This window comes from Leucopleurus acutus (assembly GCF_964270905.1).
Source record: "Leucopleurus acutus genome assembly, chromosome: 6".
Classification (NCBI taxonomy): domain Eukaryota; kingdom Metazoa; phylum Chordata; class Mammalia; order Artiodactyla; family Delphinidae; genus Leucopleurus; species Leucopleurus acutus.
The window spans coordinates 30199280-30219878 of record NC_139149.1 but is presented as its reverse complement, the minus strand read 5'-3'; the positions used below and the strand labels follow the sequence as shown (position 1 = coordinate 30219878).

Here is a 20599-nt window from a genome sequence, read left to right as displayed (position 1 = left end):
ATAAACATATTTGTTACTTTTTTAATGAGCAGGAACATCAAAATTGTAGGTTTCCCTTTAAGGTAAAAATGAATAATTTACATTTATGAAGCCATCTATTCTAAATATATTTGTATCAGAAAAACACAGTTATTAATTGAATAAATTTTGAGTATATTAAAAAACAACACAAAAACATCATAAAGGTTTTATGATAAACCCTTCTTGAGCCGTATGTTAGTTTCTGTTTGGATAATGAGATCTGGTCTTGCATGATTACGCACTAGTAAAAATGGTCTCATCATCATGACTGTAAAAATAAGAAAGGTACACACTTATATCATGTTTTATTTAGTGCTTTACAGATATTACTCTCAATCTGCACAAAGATTTTCAGGAAAAATCTTTTTCTGAGAGGCTTTCTCACTTCAAAACCACATACCAACTATAAATCTTTGTATAATTCAGATTTTATCTGCTTCACATGTCATGGTTAACACCATAAGAACTATCTCAGTACTTAGAACATGTATGGTTATTCAATATTTTCCTGATTCTGTTTTAGTTACCCACGGAGAAAATAAAATATTTGAGTAAAGGAGTATCATTTATTTATTTGTGTTAACTACAGAGTCTAGCTAAGCCCTTTATAAGAACAATATTAATAATTATAATAATATCACATAACACTAATTTTCATTGTAATTCCATGAAGATGATTATTAGCAATCCAGTTTTACAGATAAAGAACCTAAGGCAGGGCTTCCTTGGTGGCGCAGTGGTTGAGAGTCCGCCTGCCGATGCATGGGACACGTGTTCGTGCCCTGGTCCGGGAAGATCCCACATGCCATGGAGCGGCTGGGCCCGTGAGCCATGGCCGCTGAGCCTGCGCGTCCGGAGCCTGTGCTCCGCAATGGGAGAGGCCATAACAGTGGGGAAAAAAAAAAAAAGAACCTAAGGCAGAGAAATTCTTCAAGGTCTAATAGCCACAGGATGATTGCCCAGTTATCTGACCTCAGGGAGCGTGACCCCAGAGCTCTTGCCTAAACCACTGTGCTCTACTGGCAGAAGACTGAGTTCTTGTTTATTGAGATTCTCCTTGGAATTGTTATATCAAGTCTCCAGATGGCGGTAGAGAGTCAAGTGTTACTGACAACATTCACATGGGACAAACCAATTCTTAGCTTCTTGGAGTTTGTAGTCTAGAAGGAAAACAGACTAAATTAACAACTAGGATCAATTAATTATTATTATAATGGACGTATTTTGAAAATAAGAGTATAGTAAATATATTTTAAAAAGTAGCGTCGTGTGGTCCTAAAAGGTCCTTGGGCTTAACTTAATTCAATTCCTTCCTCTGTCACTCACTAGCCTTGTTACCTGAGGCAAATTAATTAACTTCTGGGTTCTTATTTCCTCATTTGCAGGTTAGAGCAGCTAGAAGTAAGGAGGGAATAAATGGGAAACAAGATTGGGTTGGAATCAAACCATGGTGGGACTTAAAAAGTCCCCTTACAAAGAAATTTCTATTTTTATCCTTTAGGATAAGTGGTTCCAGGGATGTCAAACTTAAACGTGCATCAGAATTACTGGAGGGATCATTAACTCACATATTTATGGCCTCTACCCAAGATATTCTGTTTCAGTTGGTCTGGGGTATGACTTGAGGTTTTGCATCTTTAACAAATCCCATGGAATGCTGATGCTGCCTTAAGAACCACTGCCCTAAAGGAAGGAGAAATACATTAAAAGTATTTGGTCAATGGAGTGAAAAGAGCAGATGTGCATGCTGAAACTTGACTTCATCTGTACAAGGGGCGGACTGGAGAGAGACAGAACTACAGTAGGAGACTGAAAGGATGCTACTTCAGTAGATGAGGAGATAGCTGATACCAGGATAGAGAGAATGGTAGAGTTGAGATATACTTAGAGGCGAAGTCAGTAAAACATAGTGACAGAGATTTGTGGAGTAGGGGAGTTTGGGGAGAAAAGGAAAATTTGGGATGTCTTTATTTTTCTGGTTTCTGTAATTGGTTTCACCATCAAAAAGTGACATAGAGACCACATAAAGGAGAGGTCAGCAAAATTTTTCTGTAGAAGGCCAGATGGTAAGTGTTTGAGGCCCTATGGGCCATATGGTTTTTGTTGAACTACTCAGCTTGGCTGAGGTAGTGTAACAGCAGTCATATGAAAAATGAACGAGCGTCGCTGTGTTTCAATAACATTTTATTTATGGACAATGAAATGTAAATTTCATATAATTTTCATGTGTTATGAAATGTTATTCTTTATTTTTTTCCTACAATTTAAAAAAGTAACTCATGGACCAGTATTAGCCTGCAGGCCAAAGTTTACTGACAACTGATTTAAAGGATAAACTGAAAACTTACACTTTGGATATATGGAATTTTAGGTACCTCTGGGACATAGTTGAGTATTCAGGTTTATAAAGGCAAGAAGAGTTTGGGCTGGAGCCAGAGCTTTTGTAGTCATTCAATTGTAGGTTGAAGACAAGAAAACAAATGAGATTTCCTAAGAATATTACAGAAAATGAGAAAAGGACAAGGACAGAACCCTGGAGAAAACTAACATTCAAGAGAAAGACAAGAAGGATGCTGAGAAGAGGGTGGCCAAGGGATTCCAGAACCAAAAGAGAGCACAGTCAGAAAAAGTAAGAGAAGAGTTTCAAGATGACAGTGACCAAAAATGTTAACTCTTGCAGAGAAGTCAAGAAAGATAAAGACATACAGCACAGTATTCATTAGATTTGGCAACCTGGAGGAGGGTCAGCTGCAATTTTATTTAGAACAATTTCAGTGGAGTTGTTTGCATATGTCCTAGTGATCCTAAGTATGTCTGAGGCTAGATATTAGTATAAATGTCCAAGTCTTTTTACTAAAAAATATAACTTATTAAACAATAGTACTATATTCTTAAGTAACAAAATATAAATACAAAGAAAGACAACCTTCATAGCAATCAGCTTAGGAGACAGAGTCTCCATTTATGTCTGTTAATATATGCTTTATGTATATAGGCACTCCTACGTTTGGTGCATAGATATGTACAAGTGTTATATCCTCTTGCTGTATTGATCTCTTTGTCATATGTAATGATCTTTTCCTTTTGTTGCAGTCTTTGTTTTAATGTCTGTTTCACCTGATATGAATATTGCTACCAAGCTTTCTTTTTGTTTCCATATGCTTGGAATATCTTTTTCAATACCTTCACTTTCAGTCTGCATGTGTATTTACATCTGAAGTTTGTCTCTTTTTTATTGTTTTCCCTGCTGTTTTTTAGTATCTCTTTCTTTCATATAATTATATACTATCAGTAGGAGATTTTTTTATTATTATAATATTTAAAATGGACCTTAACTTAAAATACTAATATTTCTAAGAATGGTAAGGTGGTGTGAAACAGTTAAAATGCTTCCACCTTTATTTGTTGATATCAGCAGCTTTGAAGGGGTGAGATTTCTGACTGAGGCAAAGTGAAAGGCAGGTGATAGCAAAGCAAAGAGGAATTTTTGAGATTTGAGTAAATTTGTTAGGCTTCTATGAGGTCTTAGAACATTGTGCAGTACTGAGAGCCTAGTAGTAGAGAGAGACAAAACTAGCAATGAAGAAGAGAAATAAGAGTTGAAACATGCCAAAGACATGCTACCTCATTCCAGCTATTAATATGAAAAATCACCATGGAACTCACTTTCTACTCTTATACCTCCTTCCTATAACAGGTAGTCTTTTGCTTCCTCTACCAGTTATATAGACTAGCACCTAATTTAATTTCTCAATAAATCTTTCTGTATCATCTTTAAACCATATTTTGAATTAGTGTGTTTTGTTGGTTTACCTGAAAAACTTAATTACCATTTTTAGCATTATTTCTTTGGCAAAATAGAATACAAATATCAAACAACTAAACTGTAAATGAACTTATATGCAGGCAGTAAGTTTAGCTGCGTTATAAATTGCTGTTTTTAAAATATGGTACCATACAGTGTACCTTGGAGCAGTGGAAAAGATTAGTAACAAAGAAATCATAAAATTCTTTCTTCCTTGGTACTGGTTGTTTGATTTACTTGCCTCAGTTGTACAAATGTACATGATTATGCACTCTTCATTCAGATACATTAAGATGCAGAATCCGTAGTTCTAATCCAGGATCAGAACTTCTCAACCTCTGTACTTTTCATATTTGGGGACAGATAATTCTTAGTTGTGAGGGGCTTTCTTTTGCATTGTAGGAAGTTTATTAGCATCCTTAGCCTCTATCCACTAAGATGCCAATAGTACCCCCAGTTATGTCATTCAAAAATGTCTCTAGATATTCCCAAATATCTCCTGCGGGGCAAAATCCCCCCTCACCCCCACTCCCATTGGTTGAGAACCACTGTTTTAGATAAAAATTTTTGTGATTATTAAATCATTGTATTAAATCTTTGATTTGCTCACACAAAGCTTAATAAAATCTAGTTAATCAGTGGGAAAAAAATCATTGTAAAGATAGAAACTTTTCTGACACAGATGTTTCTTCTTTTAAATTATATAGCAAGTGAAATAAACAGCAAGTCAGAAAGACATATCACCTCTTTAGAAAATCTGAAAGTTCATTGATATTTTAAGATACACTTCACCAATAAACATAACATGATATTACATGTTTGACTTCACTCTGTTACTGAAAAGTGTGCACAAATAAATGAAAATAGTATATGTGGCTTTTAAAAAAATTTTCTCTGAAATACAGGTATCTATGGAAGATCATATAAGATTTTTAGATTTTTTTTTCTACTTCATAAAAATAGAATACAGTATAAAATTAATCTGTAAAATATAATTTGATGAAAGTAACTCCTGCATACCCAGTATTGCTGGAAACTGGTGAAACTAAAGCAATAAGAATGTCTTGTACTTGCACACATTTTGTTATATGTGTGTGTTTTAAATAAGGAATTCACTCTAGTTCTTCAACGTCAAATATTAAAATTACAATTTCAAGATATTTGTCAAAGGGAAAATAGGATTAGGGATTAGTGTTTAATTGTAAGATCCTTCTGAAACTTCACTTCAACATATTCTTTTCCAAAAGGAAAATTATAGATACATTGTTTTCTTATGTTAGTAATTGTTTTTGTACCAATAAAGTTCATTAACAGGATGAATATTAGTTACTATCAAAAATGACTACACAATATTCCTCTTATCTAACACATTGAATCCTGACATTTTTCTGCTTTGAGCTTAGTTTTATGAGGTAAATAAATATTGTACATATTTTATGTTGCATCAACACATATATTTTATTTGATCTTACTGGATAAAATAATTGGGTTTAAAGTGTTTATTTTTTGCTGATGAAAAGTGGACTGCAATTAAACATAGTATGCATGAAATTATCTTTAATGATATTGTTTTCTTCTCAGATCATACATCAGTCTTGTATGATTGCATAATTAACATTTGGTTCTCCAGTAAAGTATTGTAGTTTTGCATTATTTAGTCTCTTCACCTACAGGTATGAAGTGCTTTAGAAGTTTAATTTACTTTTGAAATTTTAGATTGTTGCCTTTTTAGAACATGTACACACATACATTGACGAGTATGCATATGAATCCAAATGTCTTTAAGTCTAACACAATAATAGATACCATAGAAATTTTAGGAAAAAACGATATGTATGTTGATAAGTCATAGTTCCTGCCAGCATAGAATTTGACAAACTAAGGCTCAGAATTTGACAAACTAAGGCCCTCAGGCTAACTTCAGCCTTTTGCCAGTTTTGCAAATAAAATTTTATTTAAACATAGCTATACCTATTGATTCACATATCGTTTCATGGCTGCTTTTTGCTGCAATAGCAAAATTGAATAATTACTAGGAAGAGCATAAGGGCTGCAAAGGTGAAAATATTTACTATCTAGCCTTTTACAGAAAAAAAAACTTGCCTACCCCCTGATTTACCTAGAGAGACCACAGTATACTGATATAAAATATATGAATATATGTCACAGACAATTAGAAAATAAGACAGTAAACAATAAATGCCTAATGCCTTGTATAGTAATAATTAAAACTAATATTTAGTGATGGAATAAATCAGCATTAGGTGGCTTCATTAGAAATGAAGAAAATGTTTTGTGAAAGAAAAATGACTTGAGCTGATTCATAAAGGAAGGATAATGAAATTCTACAGAAAGAAAAGTACCTTATGTGAAAGTGGAAAAGGACAAGCTATAGATATTCAGAGAACAATAAGGAGTTCTTTTTAGCATGTGCATAATGTGTATGTAGAAGGAAAGTGATAGATGAGGCTAGAAGATAAGATGGTATCTTAGAAAGAGAGATTGTTATATTTTTGGCAGTACCATAGAATACCAGTTACATGGTTGTAGTGGTTACTCAAAAGTGATGAACTAAAACTTTATGTTGGAAGAGGAGAGAGAAAAATGGAAAGAAAGGAGCATGTAATAGGAGAAGTCTGATAATACTTGACAACTTATTAAATATGGTAGTGAAAGAGAAGTTAAAAATCCGAGAAGTAAAAAATGCTTTGAAGTTAAAATTTTGTGAGTTTAGAAGACATGACATCTTTAATAATAAGAAACAGTGGATCAGGATTTAAAAAAAAATAAGCTGAAAGGAAAAAGAGCAGCAAGTAAGCCAGTGTGGCTAGTGCTAAGTAATCTTGCGGGAAGTGGTAGCAGATAAGATTTGAGACTTTGTGAGGTAGCTAGTGAGAAGCTATCCAAGATTTTTAAGCAAGGCAGCTATATGATCAAGTCTTTTTTAGAAAAAGAACTGTAGGCAATGGGAAGAGACTGAAAATCAAGAGATTTTTTAGGAAGTTAGAGGAGCAATCCAAGCAAGAGATGGAGAGAACCTAAATTGAGCCAGTCACCATAGAATTAGAGAGAATGGTGTATGGGTTTAGAGTACGGATTCTTAAATTCTTTGGTGCAAGAACTATGTCTTGTCTACTATGATATCCAGCTTTTTAAAACTAAGCAGAACACTGAGGTGCTTGCTAAATATGTATTCAGTGCATAGATATGAGGGGTGTTACATGTATCTGAGGTTCTTTTTTTGGTCACCTTGAGTTTTGATAATATGAACAATCAGTAAACCCGGTCTGCACACCTATATATGAATTTCATCTGTTAAGATTGCTTATAGCATTCCATCGACTGCTCAGCTTTTCCTATCTCCTAGATACAATAAATGGGATAGCCTTGGTTTGGTAGGAGTTTACAACCTCTGTATTGATATTGGACTTTGCAATAGTATTTCTCATAAAATAGTTAATTACTTTATATCAGGTGTTGGCAAACCTTTTCTATAAAGAGCCAGAAAATAAATATTTTAGGGTTTTGTAGGCCAAGTGGTCTATGCTGAAACTGCTCAACTCTGCTATTGTAGTGTGAAAGCAGCCTAGATAATATGTAAACTAATGAGCATGGCCATATTCCAATAAAACTTTATTTACAAAAATAGGCAGTGAACCAGATATGGCTCCAGGATCCACATTTGCTAATCCCTGCTTTATATTAAAATGTGAGTATGTGAACCAAATTCCTTAATTTGGTAATTAGAATAGGTATCTGTTTAAATGCATGATTAGAAAGAAACTTCAAAAAGATTTAACACCACTCTTTCAAAGTGAGAAGAGATAAAAAGTGAAAGAAGTTTTTGTGGATTTTTTCCATGCTGTGAAGCATAAAATATTGTGAATATTACCTTACAGTGTTATCATTAATACAGATATTGGGCTACAAAGTCAATATACTTTTTACTTTAGTATGAATATAGAAATTTAATATGTCATCATTGATTTTAAAAAGTTTTTAATCACAATTACAGGATGTTGAGAAGAGCTAGTATGATTCTGGGCTAAAGATAATGATGTTCAAAGCGAAATCCAAGTACCTATTATTGAGCTGTCATGGATTAGGCTTTTAATTCTTTGAGAGGAATAGCATTTCCTATGTCAATGTTTTTAAACAAATTTCTCCTCTTCCTTCTTCCTTTTCCTCCCTTTACTCCTCTTAATTTTTCTGTTTTTCTCCTTTTTCCAACAGTGCCTCTTCATTTCACCACCTTTTCTGTAACATTTTTCCTCCTTAAAAACCTTCCCATCTAACCTCTTGCTTCTCTAACCTGCAGTTCTTTAGAGACTCCAATTATGATAGATGAAGTTAAACGGGAAGAAAGTAGAATATGTGGCATTTTATACCATGTGACAGAGGGACATGCACTCCTACAGAATCTCTCAACTTTAGCTTCCAGTGTTTTCTAATAATTTTTGTTCTTAACTGATGTGCTTCGGAAAATGTTTCTGAGTCTTTCACTTCCATTTATTTATTTATTTATTTTTAAATTTTTATTTTATTTTATTTTTTTTTTGCGGTACGCGGGCCTCTCACTGTTGTGGCCTCTCCCGTTGTGGAGCACAGGCTCTGGACGCGCAGGCTCAGCGGCCATGGCTCACGGGCCCAGCCGCTCCGCGGCATGTGGGATCTTCCTGGACCGGGGCACGAACCCGTGTCCCCTGCATCGGCAGGCAGACTCTCAACCACTGTGCTACCAGGGAAGCCCATCATTTCCTTTTATTTATTTTTTAAATCAAATACACAGACATGAATTGTTTTTGTTATCTTGTGGGGAGGGTGTGAAGACTGGCAAAAGCCACGTTGAGTATTTATTAAATTCAGTTAATTTTTCTACAATTTTTATTATAATCTATTGATTTTTATTGTTTGTGCTTTATAAGTCTACAAGACTAATATTATTACACTGAGCAATAGATCCATTTGTTAGGAAGATTTTAGTTGAAAACTAAAATATTGCTGGTGGGATCAGAAGGTATAACTCTTTCATGCCTTCAACTGACAAACATAGTTCTAAAGAAGTTATTCTACTAGATAGTCTCTATAAAAATGAGATTTGAAAGAACAATTCGATCAATTGACATTAAAATCTTATCCAAAAGGCATGATGACAAAATAAGAAACACAAAAGAATGAGAGAATGACATTGAACTGTAAAATTTAATATTCCATTCTAAATTTGAATATATCATGTTATTTATACAATGGAATATAGTAAGTATGAGTATGTGGAGCAAACTTTAGCCATGGAATAAGTTAATACAGAAAAAAAAAGAAGTAGATGTCATTATAATGAAGGAAGACAAACATGTTTTTCACATAGGCCTCTGATTTGAAAAAGAAGAAATGGCCTGAAGGGGTATACAATATATGTAACAGCAGTTTCCTATGGAAACTGTTCAGAATGTCGTGCTAAGGCAAGAAGGGAATCTATATGCTATGGTAGGAAAATAATGACATCCACTGGAACTCCCAACACTGGCATGATAGTCTACCTGAGTTTATTTTATACTAAATGTGATAATTATTCCTGATTATTTCTCAGACTAAATCCTTAAAAAAATTTTTTTGCTTCTAAAGCAATAGAATGCATACCATTCCTCTTAGAGGAAATTGAGGGAGTTATCTTAGTTCTTATCTTCAAGGAGGAAAAATGTTTTTATTCATGAAATTGTTGTGTATGATTGTCTCTTATTGTCATATTAATCACTCGAGTAATGGATGCTATGTAGGGAACTTCACTTTGAATCATTACGTGAATAACCCTTGTCAAACTCAGAGGTTCCCTAATCTAGTCTTCCTTCTTCACTCTTAATATGTCACTGTGTAATTACAGCTCCCAATCCGTGTGCAGCTAATGATGGCAGAGGCCCCTGCTCTCATATGTGTCTGATCAATCATAATAGGAGTGCTGCTTGTGCTTGCCCACACTTGATGAAGCTTTCCTCAAACAAGAAGACCTGCTATGGTAAATTTCTTACAGTTCTTATCTAAACTCCAAATTGAATTCTCTCAAATTGTATTAGCATTCAGATTTTCCTCAAAGTAAAGTGGAAGAGGTTTTTAATGTCCTTAAAAATATTAGATGTGGTGCTATTTTCAGACTCTGTTGATTCATCTACTTTTGGGGAGACTGACAAATTCTTTAAATATGTGATATGCTGCACTTTGCTGTTTATTACCTTATTCACTTTTTTTCTTGCTACTTTCTTATTTGGTGTGTTAGCAGAATTTATCTCTACAAAACAGGGAGATTGGTAAGTGAAAGTACATTATCAGAAAATGATGATGTAGGTAACCTGCATAATAAAGAGGTACTTAACAGCTTTAATCTCCTCCTGCTCTTCTACGGTTACTTTAGCATCATTTTATAGGGTATTATCAAGTTGAAGGGAGAAAATATGAAGTAAAATATGTAACTTGGAAAGGTTTGTAAAAAATACTTAAACAGCATATTTAAACTTAAAAATGAAAATAAAATTTGTGAATGAAAACCAGACTGTGGGTTCTTCAGAACCTTTTTTTTTTTTTTTTTTTAGATTCCATATATATGTGTTAGCCTACGGTATTTGTTTTTCTCTTTCTGACTTACTTCACTCTAGATGTATATGTATAGCTGATTCACTTTGTTTTAAAGCAGAAACTAACACACCATTGTAAAGCAATTATACTCCAATAAAGATGTAAAAAAAGAAAAGGACACTTAATAAAAGTTGGTGGTTGATAATAAGATATGTTGGGAACTGTGCTTTAACTCTACACAATTTAGAGGTGAATTCAAAAAAAGTGAAGGTACCTTGAACTCTACATAAGGTTTTTGATATAAAATAATGTCATGTGTAATTACAGATAGAGATCTAATTTACATACCTCATACATATATTCTACATTCTTGAATATACCAAGTTTGCTCTGGACTTTGGGCTAGCTGTTCCCTCTTTTAAAAACACTCCTCTCTTAGATTTTCTAATTGTAGGCTCCTTTTTGCTATTCGTCACCTTTGTGGAGGGCTTCCCTGATGACCTAATTTACAGTAGCTCTCCTACTGATATTTTCTTGTTTCTGGTATTCTTGTTTTTGATATTTCTTGTTTCTGTTCTTTATTTATTGTTTGTCCCTCTTAAAATGTAAACTACTACATGAGAAGGCCCTCATTTACTTCTGTTTTCCGAGGACCTGTAATTTTGATTGGCATATAGGAAACATTCAGTTAATATTTGTTGATGTTAAATAAATGGTTGCCCTCTTATTAAGTCAAATGTATTTTTGATGTTGCTACCATGCCTTGGAAATTAGAACTTCTCAAATAACTTCTCAAAAAATAATCAGGCTGTGGGGTTTTTTTAGTTTTGTTTTGTTAGTAATTTTTGTTTATTTGCAAAGCACTTACTTTTAAGGGCAAAAAAGAGTGTATTCATCAAATCTTAACTCAGGAATTTAGGCACGTGTGGCTTTACTTAATTTTATACAATAATACCATATCTCAAATATCAACAATAACCCCAAAGAGAAAAACAAGAAAATAGAACATCTGTGACTCCTATTTCTATTAAATCTACTAATATTTCACAAACTCATTGCAAGAAAGGTGCCTATTTAAGTAGAAATGATAGGATGCCTCACAATATTAATTACTACAGATTCACAAAAATTTACAGTACAGCATGCTTTAACATTATATGAACCCTAATTTTGATAGGGAAAATATAAACATGATTTTTAAAAGCAATATTTAATCTCATTTTATTCAAAGATAGTATAGAAAAAATGTTCTTAGATTCCTTCAAAAAGCACTTAATGCACTGCAATATTGTTATAGTTATAAACAAAGAACAAATATGGCTGTTTGACATTTTTAGAGTTCATGTCCTTTAACAAGTTTGTTTGAAATTCTAAGATCAGATCAATTACTGATAATTTCTTGGCATTTCTAACTAAAGAAAAATGACTTAAGGATTCTAACTTGCTTTACATTTGTTATTATTAAGTACTTCCATTTAAAAATAGATAAATCATTTCTGCCTTCATGTTTCTATCAAATCTTGGTCATGATTTTCTGGTGTTAAAAACCTATTAAATCATCAACAAATAATATTTAGAATTTCTAGACAGCTTCAAACTTGCCAAGCTTATAAAGAAAAACACATTTCTATTTCTTTTCTAGAAATGAAAAAATTTCTTCTTTATGCAAGACATTCTGAAATCAGAGGAGTGGATATTGATAATCCATATTTTAACTTTATCACGGCCTTTACAGTCCCTGATATTGATGATGTTACTGTGATAGACTTTGATGCATCTGAAGAACGTTTATACTGGACAGACATTAAGACACAAACCATTAAGCGGGCTTTTATTAATGGAACTGGATTAGAAACTGTTATTTCTAGAGGTAAAAGATTTTCACTTTACATCTTAAAAAATGTTTGTTATTCAGTTTGTAATAATTGCATCTCTTTTGTATTCTTTTTCTATTATCCAATTCTATGTTGTTAATTGAGAGTTGGAATTGATTATTCAGAGATTTAATAATATGCTATATCCTAACAAATGTAGAATGCTATAATTATGTTGCACATAGTAGTCTGATAACTAGAAATTTAGTTTCACAAGAAGAAAAAATTTCAGAACAGATAATTTGCAGATTTCTAAATAAACAGATTTGAAGACTCCTTTTTGCTGATGCGGGAAAAGTTGTATTTGCCTAGAGAAAATATAGGATATTGGTAAAGACTGGTTTCCCCCTCTGGTTCAAGCTTGTTATCAACTTTCTTTTGCATGTATTTTTACAGAACTAGACTAAACAAATAAGAGAGAAAACCTGTTCCTATCCACCTCCTGACCCAGCAGGTTGAATCACAGGTTTTCAGTAATGCTATTGATTAACATTAACCAAAAAAAAAAACACGTTTCCCAAAGTAGAAAATATAGCCGAAATGAAACATACATATAAATGCAGTGGCTGAATTCTAAATATTTAGCATTGAATTATCTTCATTTTTGCTTAAATTTTGGTATAATGTGATTTCTGGGTCAGTTATCGTTTTAGTGAGTGAATCTTAGTTGAGCACCTGCTGTTTGCTGTGACTGCAAAATCAAAGAAGACACAGTTTATCTTCAGTTTCATGCCCCCTAGGCATGATAGAGTGATTTGAAGGAGGATGGAGGAAGGCATGATCAGTGATCCATATAGATATATCAAACTCCTCTGCCTTGAAGCATACTGACAATTTAAAATCAGACCTTATTTGAGCAATGATCAACTTCTTAATGAAAGCAATAAGAAGTGCAGGTTTTAAATTTACAGTGTTTTTCAAGAGTTTCCACTGGCTTGAGTACCATTAGTAGATCTGAAAGTATTTGAGCACTCAGGTGCTCTTGTATGTATGCTAGCTCTTTACCCATCTCAGGTTAGTACTGTTAATGCAACTTGAATAAATTGGTTATAAGCTTGTTTAAATATTGAATTACAAACTTTCCCTAAGAGAAGAGCCTTTCTAAAAAAGCTAATGCAAAGATTTCCTTTTTGTGCAGGATATTTTTTACAGGAGCAAGGGAAAAAATAATTATTGTTAGACTAGATTTGAAAAGACTACATGGTTAATGATCATGAAAAATCTTGAGAGAACAGTTAAAGCACATAAGGTACTCCCAAGACTGACAGTCAGTTTGGTGGTCCTCTCACAGAAATTCATAAAAATCTAATAGAAAATTGTTCACATACTTTATCGTGAATGTGAAATACTTTCCAAAGGCTCTATGAATTGTATAAAGTAAAAGATGGTCTATCTCAAAAAAAATTGGGGAAAGATTTTCTGTCTCTAATTGTAAATTGATAACTAGTAGTAATTTGGTGAGTTTATCTTTGAGAAAAATCACAGACTTATCTCCATTTAGCAGACTCTGTTTACAATTATTAACCAAAAATTGAGCAATAATATTTTCTCACTAATAATAGATGTACTCATTAGGATCAATAATTATTAATTCAGGCATTTTGAAAAGTATTAGAATATGTTCTATATGATAAGAAATTGAAGAAGGGTCAGTATAGACTGAATAGTATGAAGTACAGAACAAGAGGGTGTTATACGAGCTGATGGAGCTAAAAAAACAGGAAGCAAATTATGCCAGCCTTTATAGGATAACTCGTTGATTTTTATGTTAATACTAAAAATAATGGAAACTTAGGAAATGTTTTAAGGAGAGTACAACTACATGATTATCTTTGCTTTGGAAAAGATCACTCTAGATATTATGTGTAGGGACTTCCCTGGCGGTCCAGTGGTTAAGACTTTGCCTTCCAATGCAGGGGCTGCATGTTCGATCCCTGGTCAGGGAGCTAAGATCCCACATGCCTAGCAGCCACAAAAACAAAACATAAAAAATATATAGATATTATGTTTAGTGGAAAATTGAAAAGGTCTGGGTTGGCGGGTAGGATGAGCAGTAGACTCTGGGAAACAAGGCTGCTATAGTGGTTTTAGTAAGAGGTGATGGAAGCCTGGACAGGGGTGGAAACAACAGAGATAGTGAAATGTGGAAAAATCATTGAGGTATCAATGAGTAAATATATGAAATAACTGAATATGAAAGTTGAGGAATAGACATTTTCAAGGACAACTCAGTTTCTGACTGCCCCACAAGTTAAATGACGTTGCTTTTCCCTTTCTTCCAAAGTGAAACCTTGTTAGGGACTGATATGTCCTTCCATTAAAAGAGAAACTTGGGAGGCTTCCCTGGTGGCACAGTGGTTGAGAGTCCGCCTGCCAATGCAGGGGACACGGGTTCGTGCCTCGGTTCGGGAAGATGCCACATGCGCTGAGCGGCTAGGCCCGTGAGCCATGGCCGCTGAGCCTGCGTGTCCGGACAGGCTCCGCAATGGGAGAGGCCACAACAGTGGCAGGCCCGCGCACCGCAAACAAAAAAAAAAAAAAAAAAGAGAAACTTGAGATGAACTTTTGGCAGTTCAGTTTCTGAATGCATCAAAGTATCTTAAATCCTGCCAGTAACTGTACTTTATTTTATGCTTTCATCTTTTAGATTCCTTGTAAATGACTCTTTGGCCTTTCTCATACTTCTTATACTGTTGGCCTCTGTATTTTCTCACTTCATTGTCTTCCATCTACTGGAATTTTTCTTGAGACACTCTTCATATTTTCCTCAGCCCAAGTCTAAGGTGAAACCACCAAAAAAAAAAAAAAAAAGGATCGGGCCCCAAATCAGTGAGATCTAGATTTTGGAAACAGTCCTTGAATTAAAGTAGAAAGTTTAGACAGGGAACATCTGTTGTTTTGCCTATTATTGAATAGAATTTTCAACTTTCATTTTCACCCAGGAAGCCTTTTGGTGGAAGAATGTCAACATCTGTGATTTAAAAAAGAGGAGAGTAAAGGAAAGAAAGAAAGGCGAAAATGATACCTATAAATGCCATTCCATTGAGAACTGTGTATCTATAGCAATGGGTGCTAAATGAGCAATACTTCCCACATATATTCTTTATCTTTTAGTTAGAAAGATAGAAATGCTATTTTAATTTACTCCATGGGCTTTTTTTTTTTTTTTTTCTCACACCATATTCTGGATTTTGTATCTGGGATGTTGAATGGGTGGGGAGATAGCAATTATTTCACTAAGACAATCTATAACCTCAAAGAGCTTTATATCTGGTGAGAGTGAATTGTAAACATCTAACTAAAGTATAAGACTCAATGAAATAAGGAGGTTAATAAGGTGTAAGCCACTTCTTACAAAATTAGCACAAGGAGTACTGAGTTCTTACATGGGATTACTAAATTTCCCACTTAGGAGGTGGTGGTGAAATGAGGGTTCTGGAGGAAACTGTAGCAAGATCAATCTGGTTAAGCTATCAGTAGGCACAAAGATCTGGACATACATACATACAGAGGAGCAAGACGTGAGGGGCAGATAGATCTTGTAAAAGAGTAAACTAGAAGGTTCATATCATGGCAGATCACAGAGGGTCTTATACCAGAGGAGCTGTTTTTGTTTTTTGTTTTGTTTTAGTTTTTTTTCCCTCAAGACAGTGGAAAGCTGCTGAAGACTTTTACAGATGGGTATAGGTCATTCAAACTCTTTTGAAGATAAATCACATTATCAACCTGATAGTGAGATAAGTGAGAAATTATAGACAAGGATACAACTAGAAGGTTACAGAGATGTTCCAAATCTGAAACAAAATTTAGATATAAGAAGGTGACAGACACCAAGAGTAGATGTAGAAGTAATTGAACCTGATGAATGAAAGAGAGGTGAAGTTGACCGAATTATTGGAAAGATATTGGAGACATTGATCCAGATGAAAATAAAAGAAGAAAGCTTGCTTCAGAATTTTTTCCCAAATCAGCATTGAGTTGTTTCTATAAGATAGGAATAATTATAGGTTTAGGACATTAAGAATATAAAGATTAGTCAAAAAGTTATAATTCTGCCCCTATGTTCTCTCAAAAAAAAAAAAAAAAGATTGGGAATGCATACATATGTGTTAAAAGTGACAAAACCAAGGCCATGGTAAATGCTCAATTGTTCAGAGTTGGAGAGGCATAAAATTAGTGAGGGTGAGCATAGAAGGCTCCTAAAGTATTTATAATGTTCTTAAGCTGGATCATGGATTTATGGATGTTTTATTAATTTGTATACCATGTGATATATATAGTAACATATATACACACATACATGTATATATATTTGTATGATCAGTTTTTCATAAGTGCAACAAATAGAATATTAATATTTACAAAGTTCCCTTGAGAAAGCTTTTTACAAGCATTACCAATTTGATTTTTTAAACTTTGCTTCTAAGAACAGTAAAATAATTGTCCAGAAACCTACTGCAAATGAGTTTTGATTGGATGAAACCATAACTGCCCTCAGAAAGTTATAAGAATTGGGATCCCTTCCTCCTTTGAAGGCATGCCTGATTTGGGGTAGAAGTCTTTGTGTTCACACCCAAGAAGCTGGTGTCAGCAGGTCCACTTCATAGGAAAAAAAAAGATGTCTCACAAGCAGAGAATTGACAGCCAGTCCTTTTTCATTTAGATTTCTCTACATTTTAACCGATTTGTATGCTTACCTCCATCCCTCTTTCATTTAAGGCCTTCTTTCTGTAATCTTTTTTCTTCTCTCTGAATTACATCCTTTAATGTTCCTTTAGTTTAGTGAGAATCTGTTAGTGATAATCTGATATAATATCTGAAAATATATTTATTTATTCTTCTTTTTTTAAAGATAATTTTTTTAAATTGTAGTAAAATACCCATAACATAAAGTTTATCATGTTGACCTTTCTATTTTTTTTTTTAAATTTTATTTTTGGCCGCACCATGCGACATGTGGGATCTTAGTTCCCTGACCAGGGATCGAACCCGCACCCGCTGCAAGGGAAGTCCCTTGACCCTTCTTAATTGTACAGTTCAGTAGTGTTAAGAATATTCACAGTGTGTGACCAATCTCCAGAACTCTTTCTGTCTTGCAAAATGAAATTATGCCCATTAAGCAACAACTCCCCATGCCCCTTCTCTCATCTCCTGGAAATCACCATTCTATTTCTGTGTCTATGAATTTAACTTTTCTAGGTACCTCATATAAGAGGTATCATATAGTATTTGTCTTTTTGTGAATGGCTCATTTCACTCAGCATGATATCTTCACGGTTCATCCATATTGTAGCCTGTCAGTATTTCCTTTCTTTTTAAGGCTGAATAATATTCCATTGTATGTATGTATCACAATTTGTTTATACATTCATCAGTCAATGAACATTTGGGTTGTTTCACTTTTGGCTATTATGAATAATGCTGCAGTGGACATAGGTATATGAACATCTCTTTGAGACCTTTAAATTCTTTTAGTCATATACCCAGAGGTGGAATGGCTGGATCATATGGTAATTCTATTTTTAATTTTTTGAGGAACTGCCATACTGTATCCCACAAGGCTGCACCATTTTAAATTCTCACCAACAGCCTGCAAGTGTTCCAATTTCTCCATATTCTTGCCAATATTTTTATTTTGTTTCTGTTTTTCTTTTGTTTTTTGTTTGTTTGTTCATTTTCTACAGTAGCCATCCTAATGGGTATGAAGTGGTATATACTTGTGGTCATGATTTGCATTTCCTAATGATTAGTGTTGTTGAATATCCTTTTGTGTTCTTGTTGGCCATTTCTATATCTGCTTTGGAGACATGGCTATTGAGTTTTTGCCCATCTTTTTGTTGATGTTTAAGTGTAGTTTGAAAGACAATGATGGTTGAGTACAAATTCCAAGTTTAGAGTTACTTTCTCTCAACCCTTTCCAGATATTATTTCGCTATCTTTTCACATCTCTTATTGCTGCTGAGAATCTCTGTCTAATTGTCATTCTTTTTTTGCAGGATGTGTCTTTTCTCTCTAGATGCTTTGAAGATCTTCTTTTTCCTCCTGATAATATTTTTATTTAGCAACCTAAAGTGTGTTGTACTTCCTTTTGGGTCATGTCTTTCATCAGCACAGGAGGAAAAACCCTCAATGGTCACCAGTCTGACCATTTTTTCTAGCCTAGTCTCTCTATTCCTTCCTTTGTAAACTCTGACTAGGTATGGTAGGTTATTCATTCTAACCTCCAACTCACCTAATCTTTTTGTTTCTCTGTGCTTTCTCTGGCTAACTTCTTTCAATTTGTCTTGCAGTTCACTAGCTGTCTTGCAGTAACTATTGTCTAACCTGCTGGTTAATCCATCTAATGAATTATTTTTTTTTAATATTTGCAAGTTATTTTTGCTTCTCATTTATATATATTACAAGAAGATTTTTTTAAATATTGTACCTTGCTTATTATTTTGAAGCATATATTTTTCTTTAAAACATTCCATGCATTTTTCTTTATCTTACACATAATAATTTTAAAACATGTAGGCTTTGGAGACTTAAACCGATTATTTATTTTTCTCTTTATTCTTGGTCTTATGTCTCATTTCTTTTAATTTTTTGTTTTAATTTTTTGTTCTGATCAATTATGAGGAGATACTCAGTCTATGGAAATTGTGAGGGCCTGGGTTAAAAACTTTTTTTCTTCCATAGAGGATTTGAATTTGCTTTTGTTGGAGGGAAAAGGAGTGACGATAAGCCAGGAATCGCTTTAGTTTGATTTCTCCTCTACCCAACCAATGAATACCTTGTTTATATGCTATTAATCTCTTACCTAAGTGTAGACCTATGCTTAGAATTTTTTTTTCATACCCAGGAAAGAGACAGAAAAAAATGTTTTATATTTATTTTAAAAATTATTCTCCTTTTTAAGTAGGCAGATTTTTTATTTCCCACTCACCCAAGGATGTAGATCCTTCTGATATCCTGGGATTGCTCTTGTTTAGCTCTGCTACTTTTTGTGAGTTTAAGGGCTGAATCCTCTTGCACGGAGCAACTAATAATCCTGGAATCTGTACATTATCATTACAAGATTTTGTTCCAGTGGCAACACCAAATCTGTATTCCCACTTCCCTTCCTTTATGATTTTAGCTAACATACAAGTGTGTGTTAGCACTTGGAGATATTCCTGTCTGTCTTATGATCTCAACAATGCATTTAAAAGTTACAATTTAATATACATCAGGGAATTTTGTGGCAATCGAGGGCTTTTATGAATATCTAATCTGCCTTTCTTCAAGAAGTGAGAGTCCCTGGAAATAGTAAATTGAACTTTCTGAGAAGCTTGTTCAGAGGTCTTGGCCTGACTTACTTGAAAACAAGAGTTGAGTCAATTCATTATTTTAGTATTTTTATTAAAAAAAAGAAAAATATCATTAAACATATTGCAGTTTTTATTCTTCCCCCCCCCAGCCCTTTACTGTGAATTTACCAGGACACTCTAAAACAATGAGACTTGGGCATTAGTGGTGGTCAAAAAAGACATAAAATTTATCTTAGGCATAAAGCTGATAATTAGAAGCTCCAAACTAATGGACAGGAAAAGGGTGAGGATAGAAAATGAGAATTGAGATTGCCTGAGTATATGTTTAGATATGTACTCCTGAAAATACACTTGAGGATCTTACATCTGATATTTTTAGCTCAGCTCACATATCCTTAAAATTATGGATTGTGCATATCATGAATTCATTCATCAATTCATTAAAAATATTTATTTTGAAGGCAGTGTTGTATACGTTTGGGGTGGGGAGCTATAAAGATAAATTAGCAAGGAGCCCACCTTCAAGAAGTATATGTGAAAGTACTAGTATGTTAACAAATAATTATCACCTTAGGTAGAAAGGGATTGACCAGATATAGTCCTGTTGAGTTAGGTAGATAAAGAAAATCTTTATGGCTGGAATATATAGGAGAATTGATTAGGTTTTTGTGGTTGAAGGATGATGTTGCCTATCAGCTGGCCTATTCTGCATGAGATTTAGAAAAGTGAAGATGTGATTGGATGTGAGGTCCAGGTAATTCTATATAGATTGGAAAGTTTAGGACAAGGCTGGGAATCTGAGAACACATCAATATGACTGAAATGTAATAAGATAATTGGCTAAAAATAGTGAGAAATAAGGTTGGAAAGGTAATTATATTCAGATTATACAGAAAGCCAGGCTAAGAAATTTAGATATCACTTTCTGAGTGGTTGGAAGCAATAGAATACCTTGGGGCAACCAAAGGTCATGATCCAGAGCTCTCTAGTCAGAAAAATAACCTGGCAGCAACTAAATCAACTGCTTGAAAGAAGAAAAAGAC

At 33.9% G+C, this 20599-nt stretch overlaps 1 protein-coding gene across 1 annotated transcript in view; it reads left to right on the top strand.

Annotated features, from left to right (window-relative positions):
* The window catches only part of LRP1B (LDL receptor related protein 1B), a gene marked incomplete at its 3' end in the record, with an annotated part of 1833965 nt that overhangs the window by 1190513 nt on the left and 622853 nt on the right, over positions 1-20599 (top strand). The window contains exons 28-29 of the mRNA XM_082841888.1: positions 9705-9836; positions 12033-12260. Coding sequence (XP_082698014.1) covers positions 9705-9836; positions 12033-12260 — 360 coding nt within the window. The remainder of the gene's footprint in view (positions 1-9704; positions 9837-12032; positions 12261-20599) is intronic.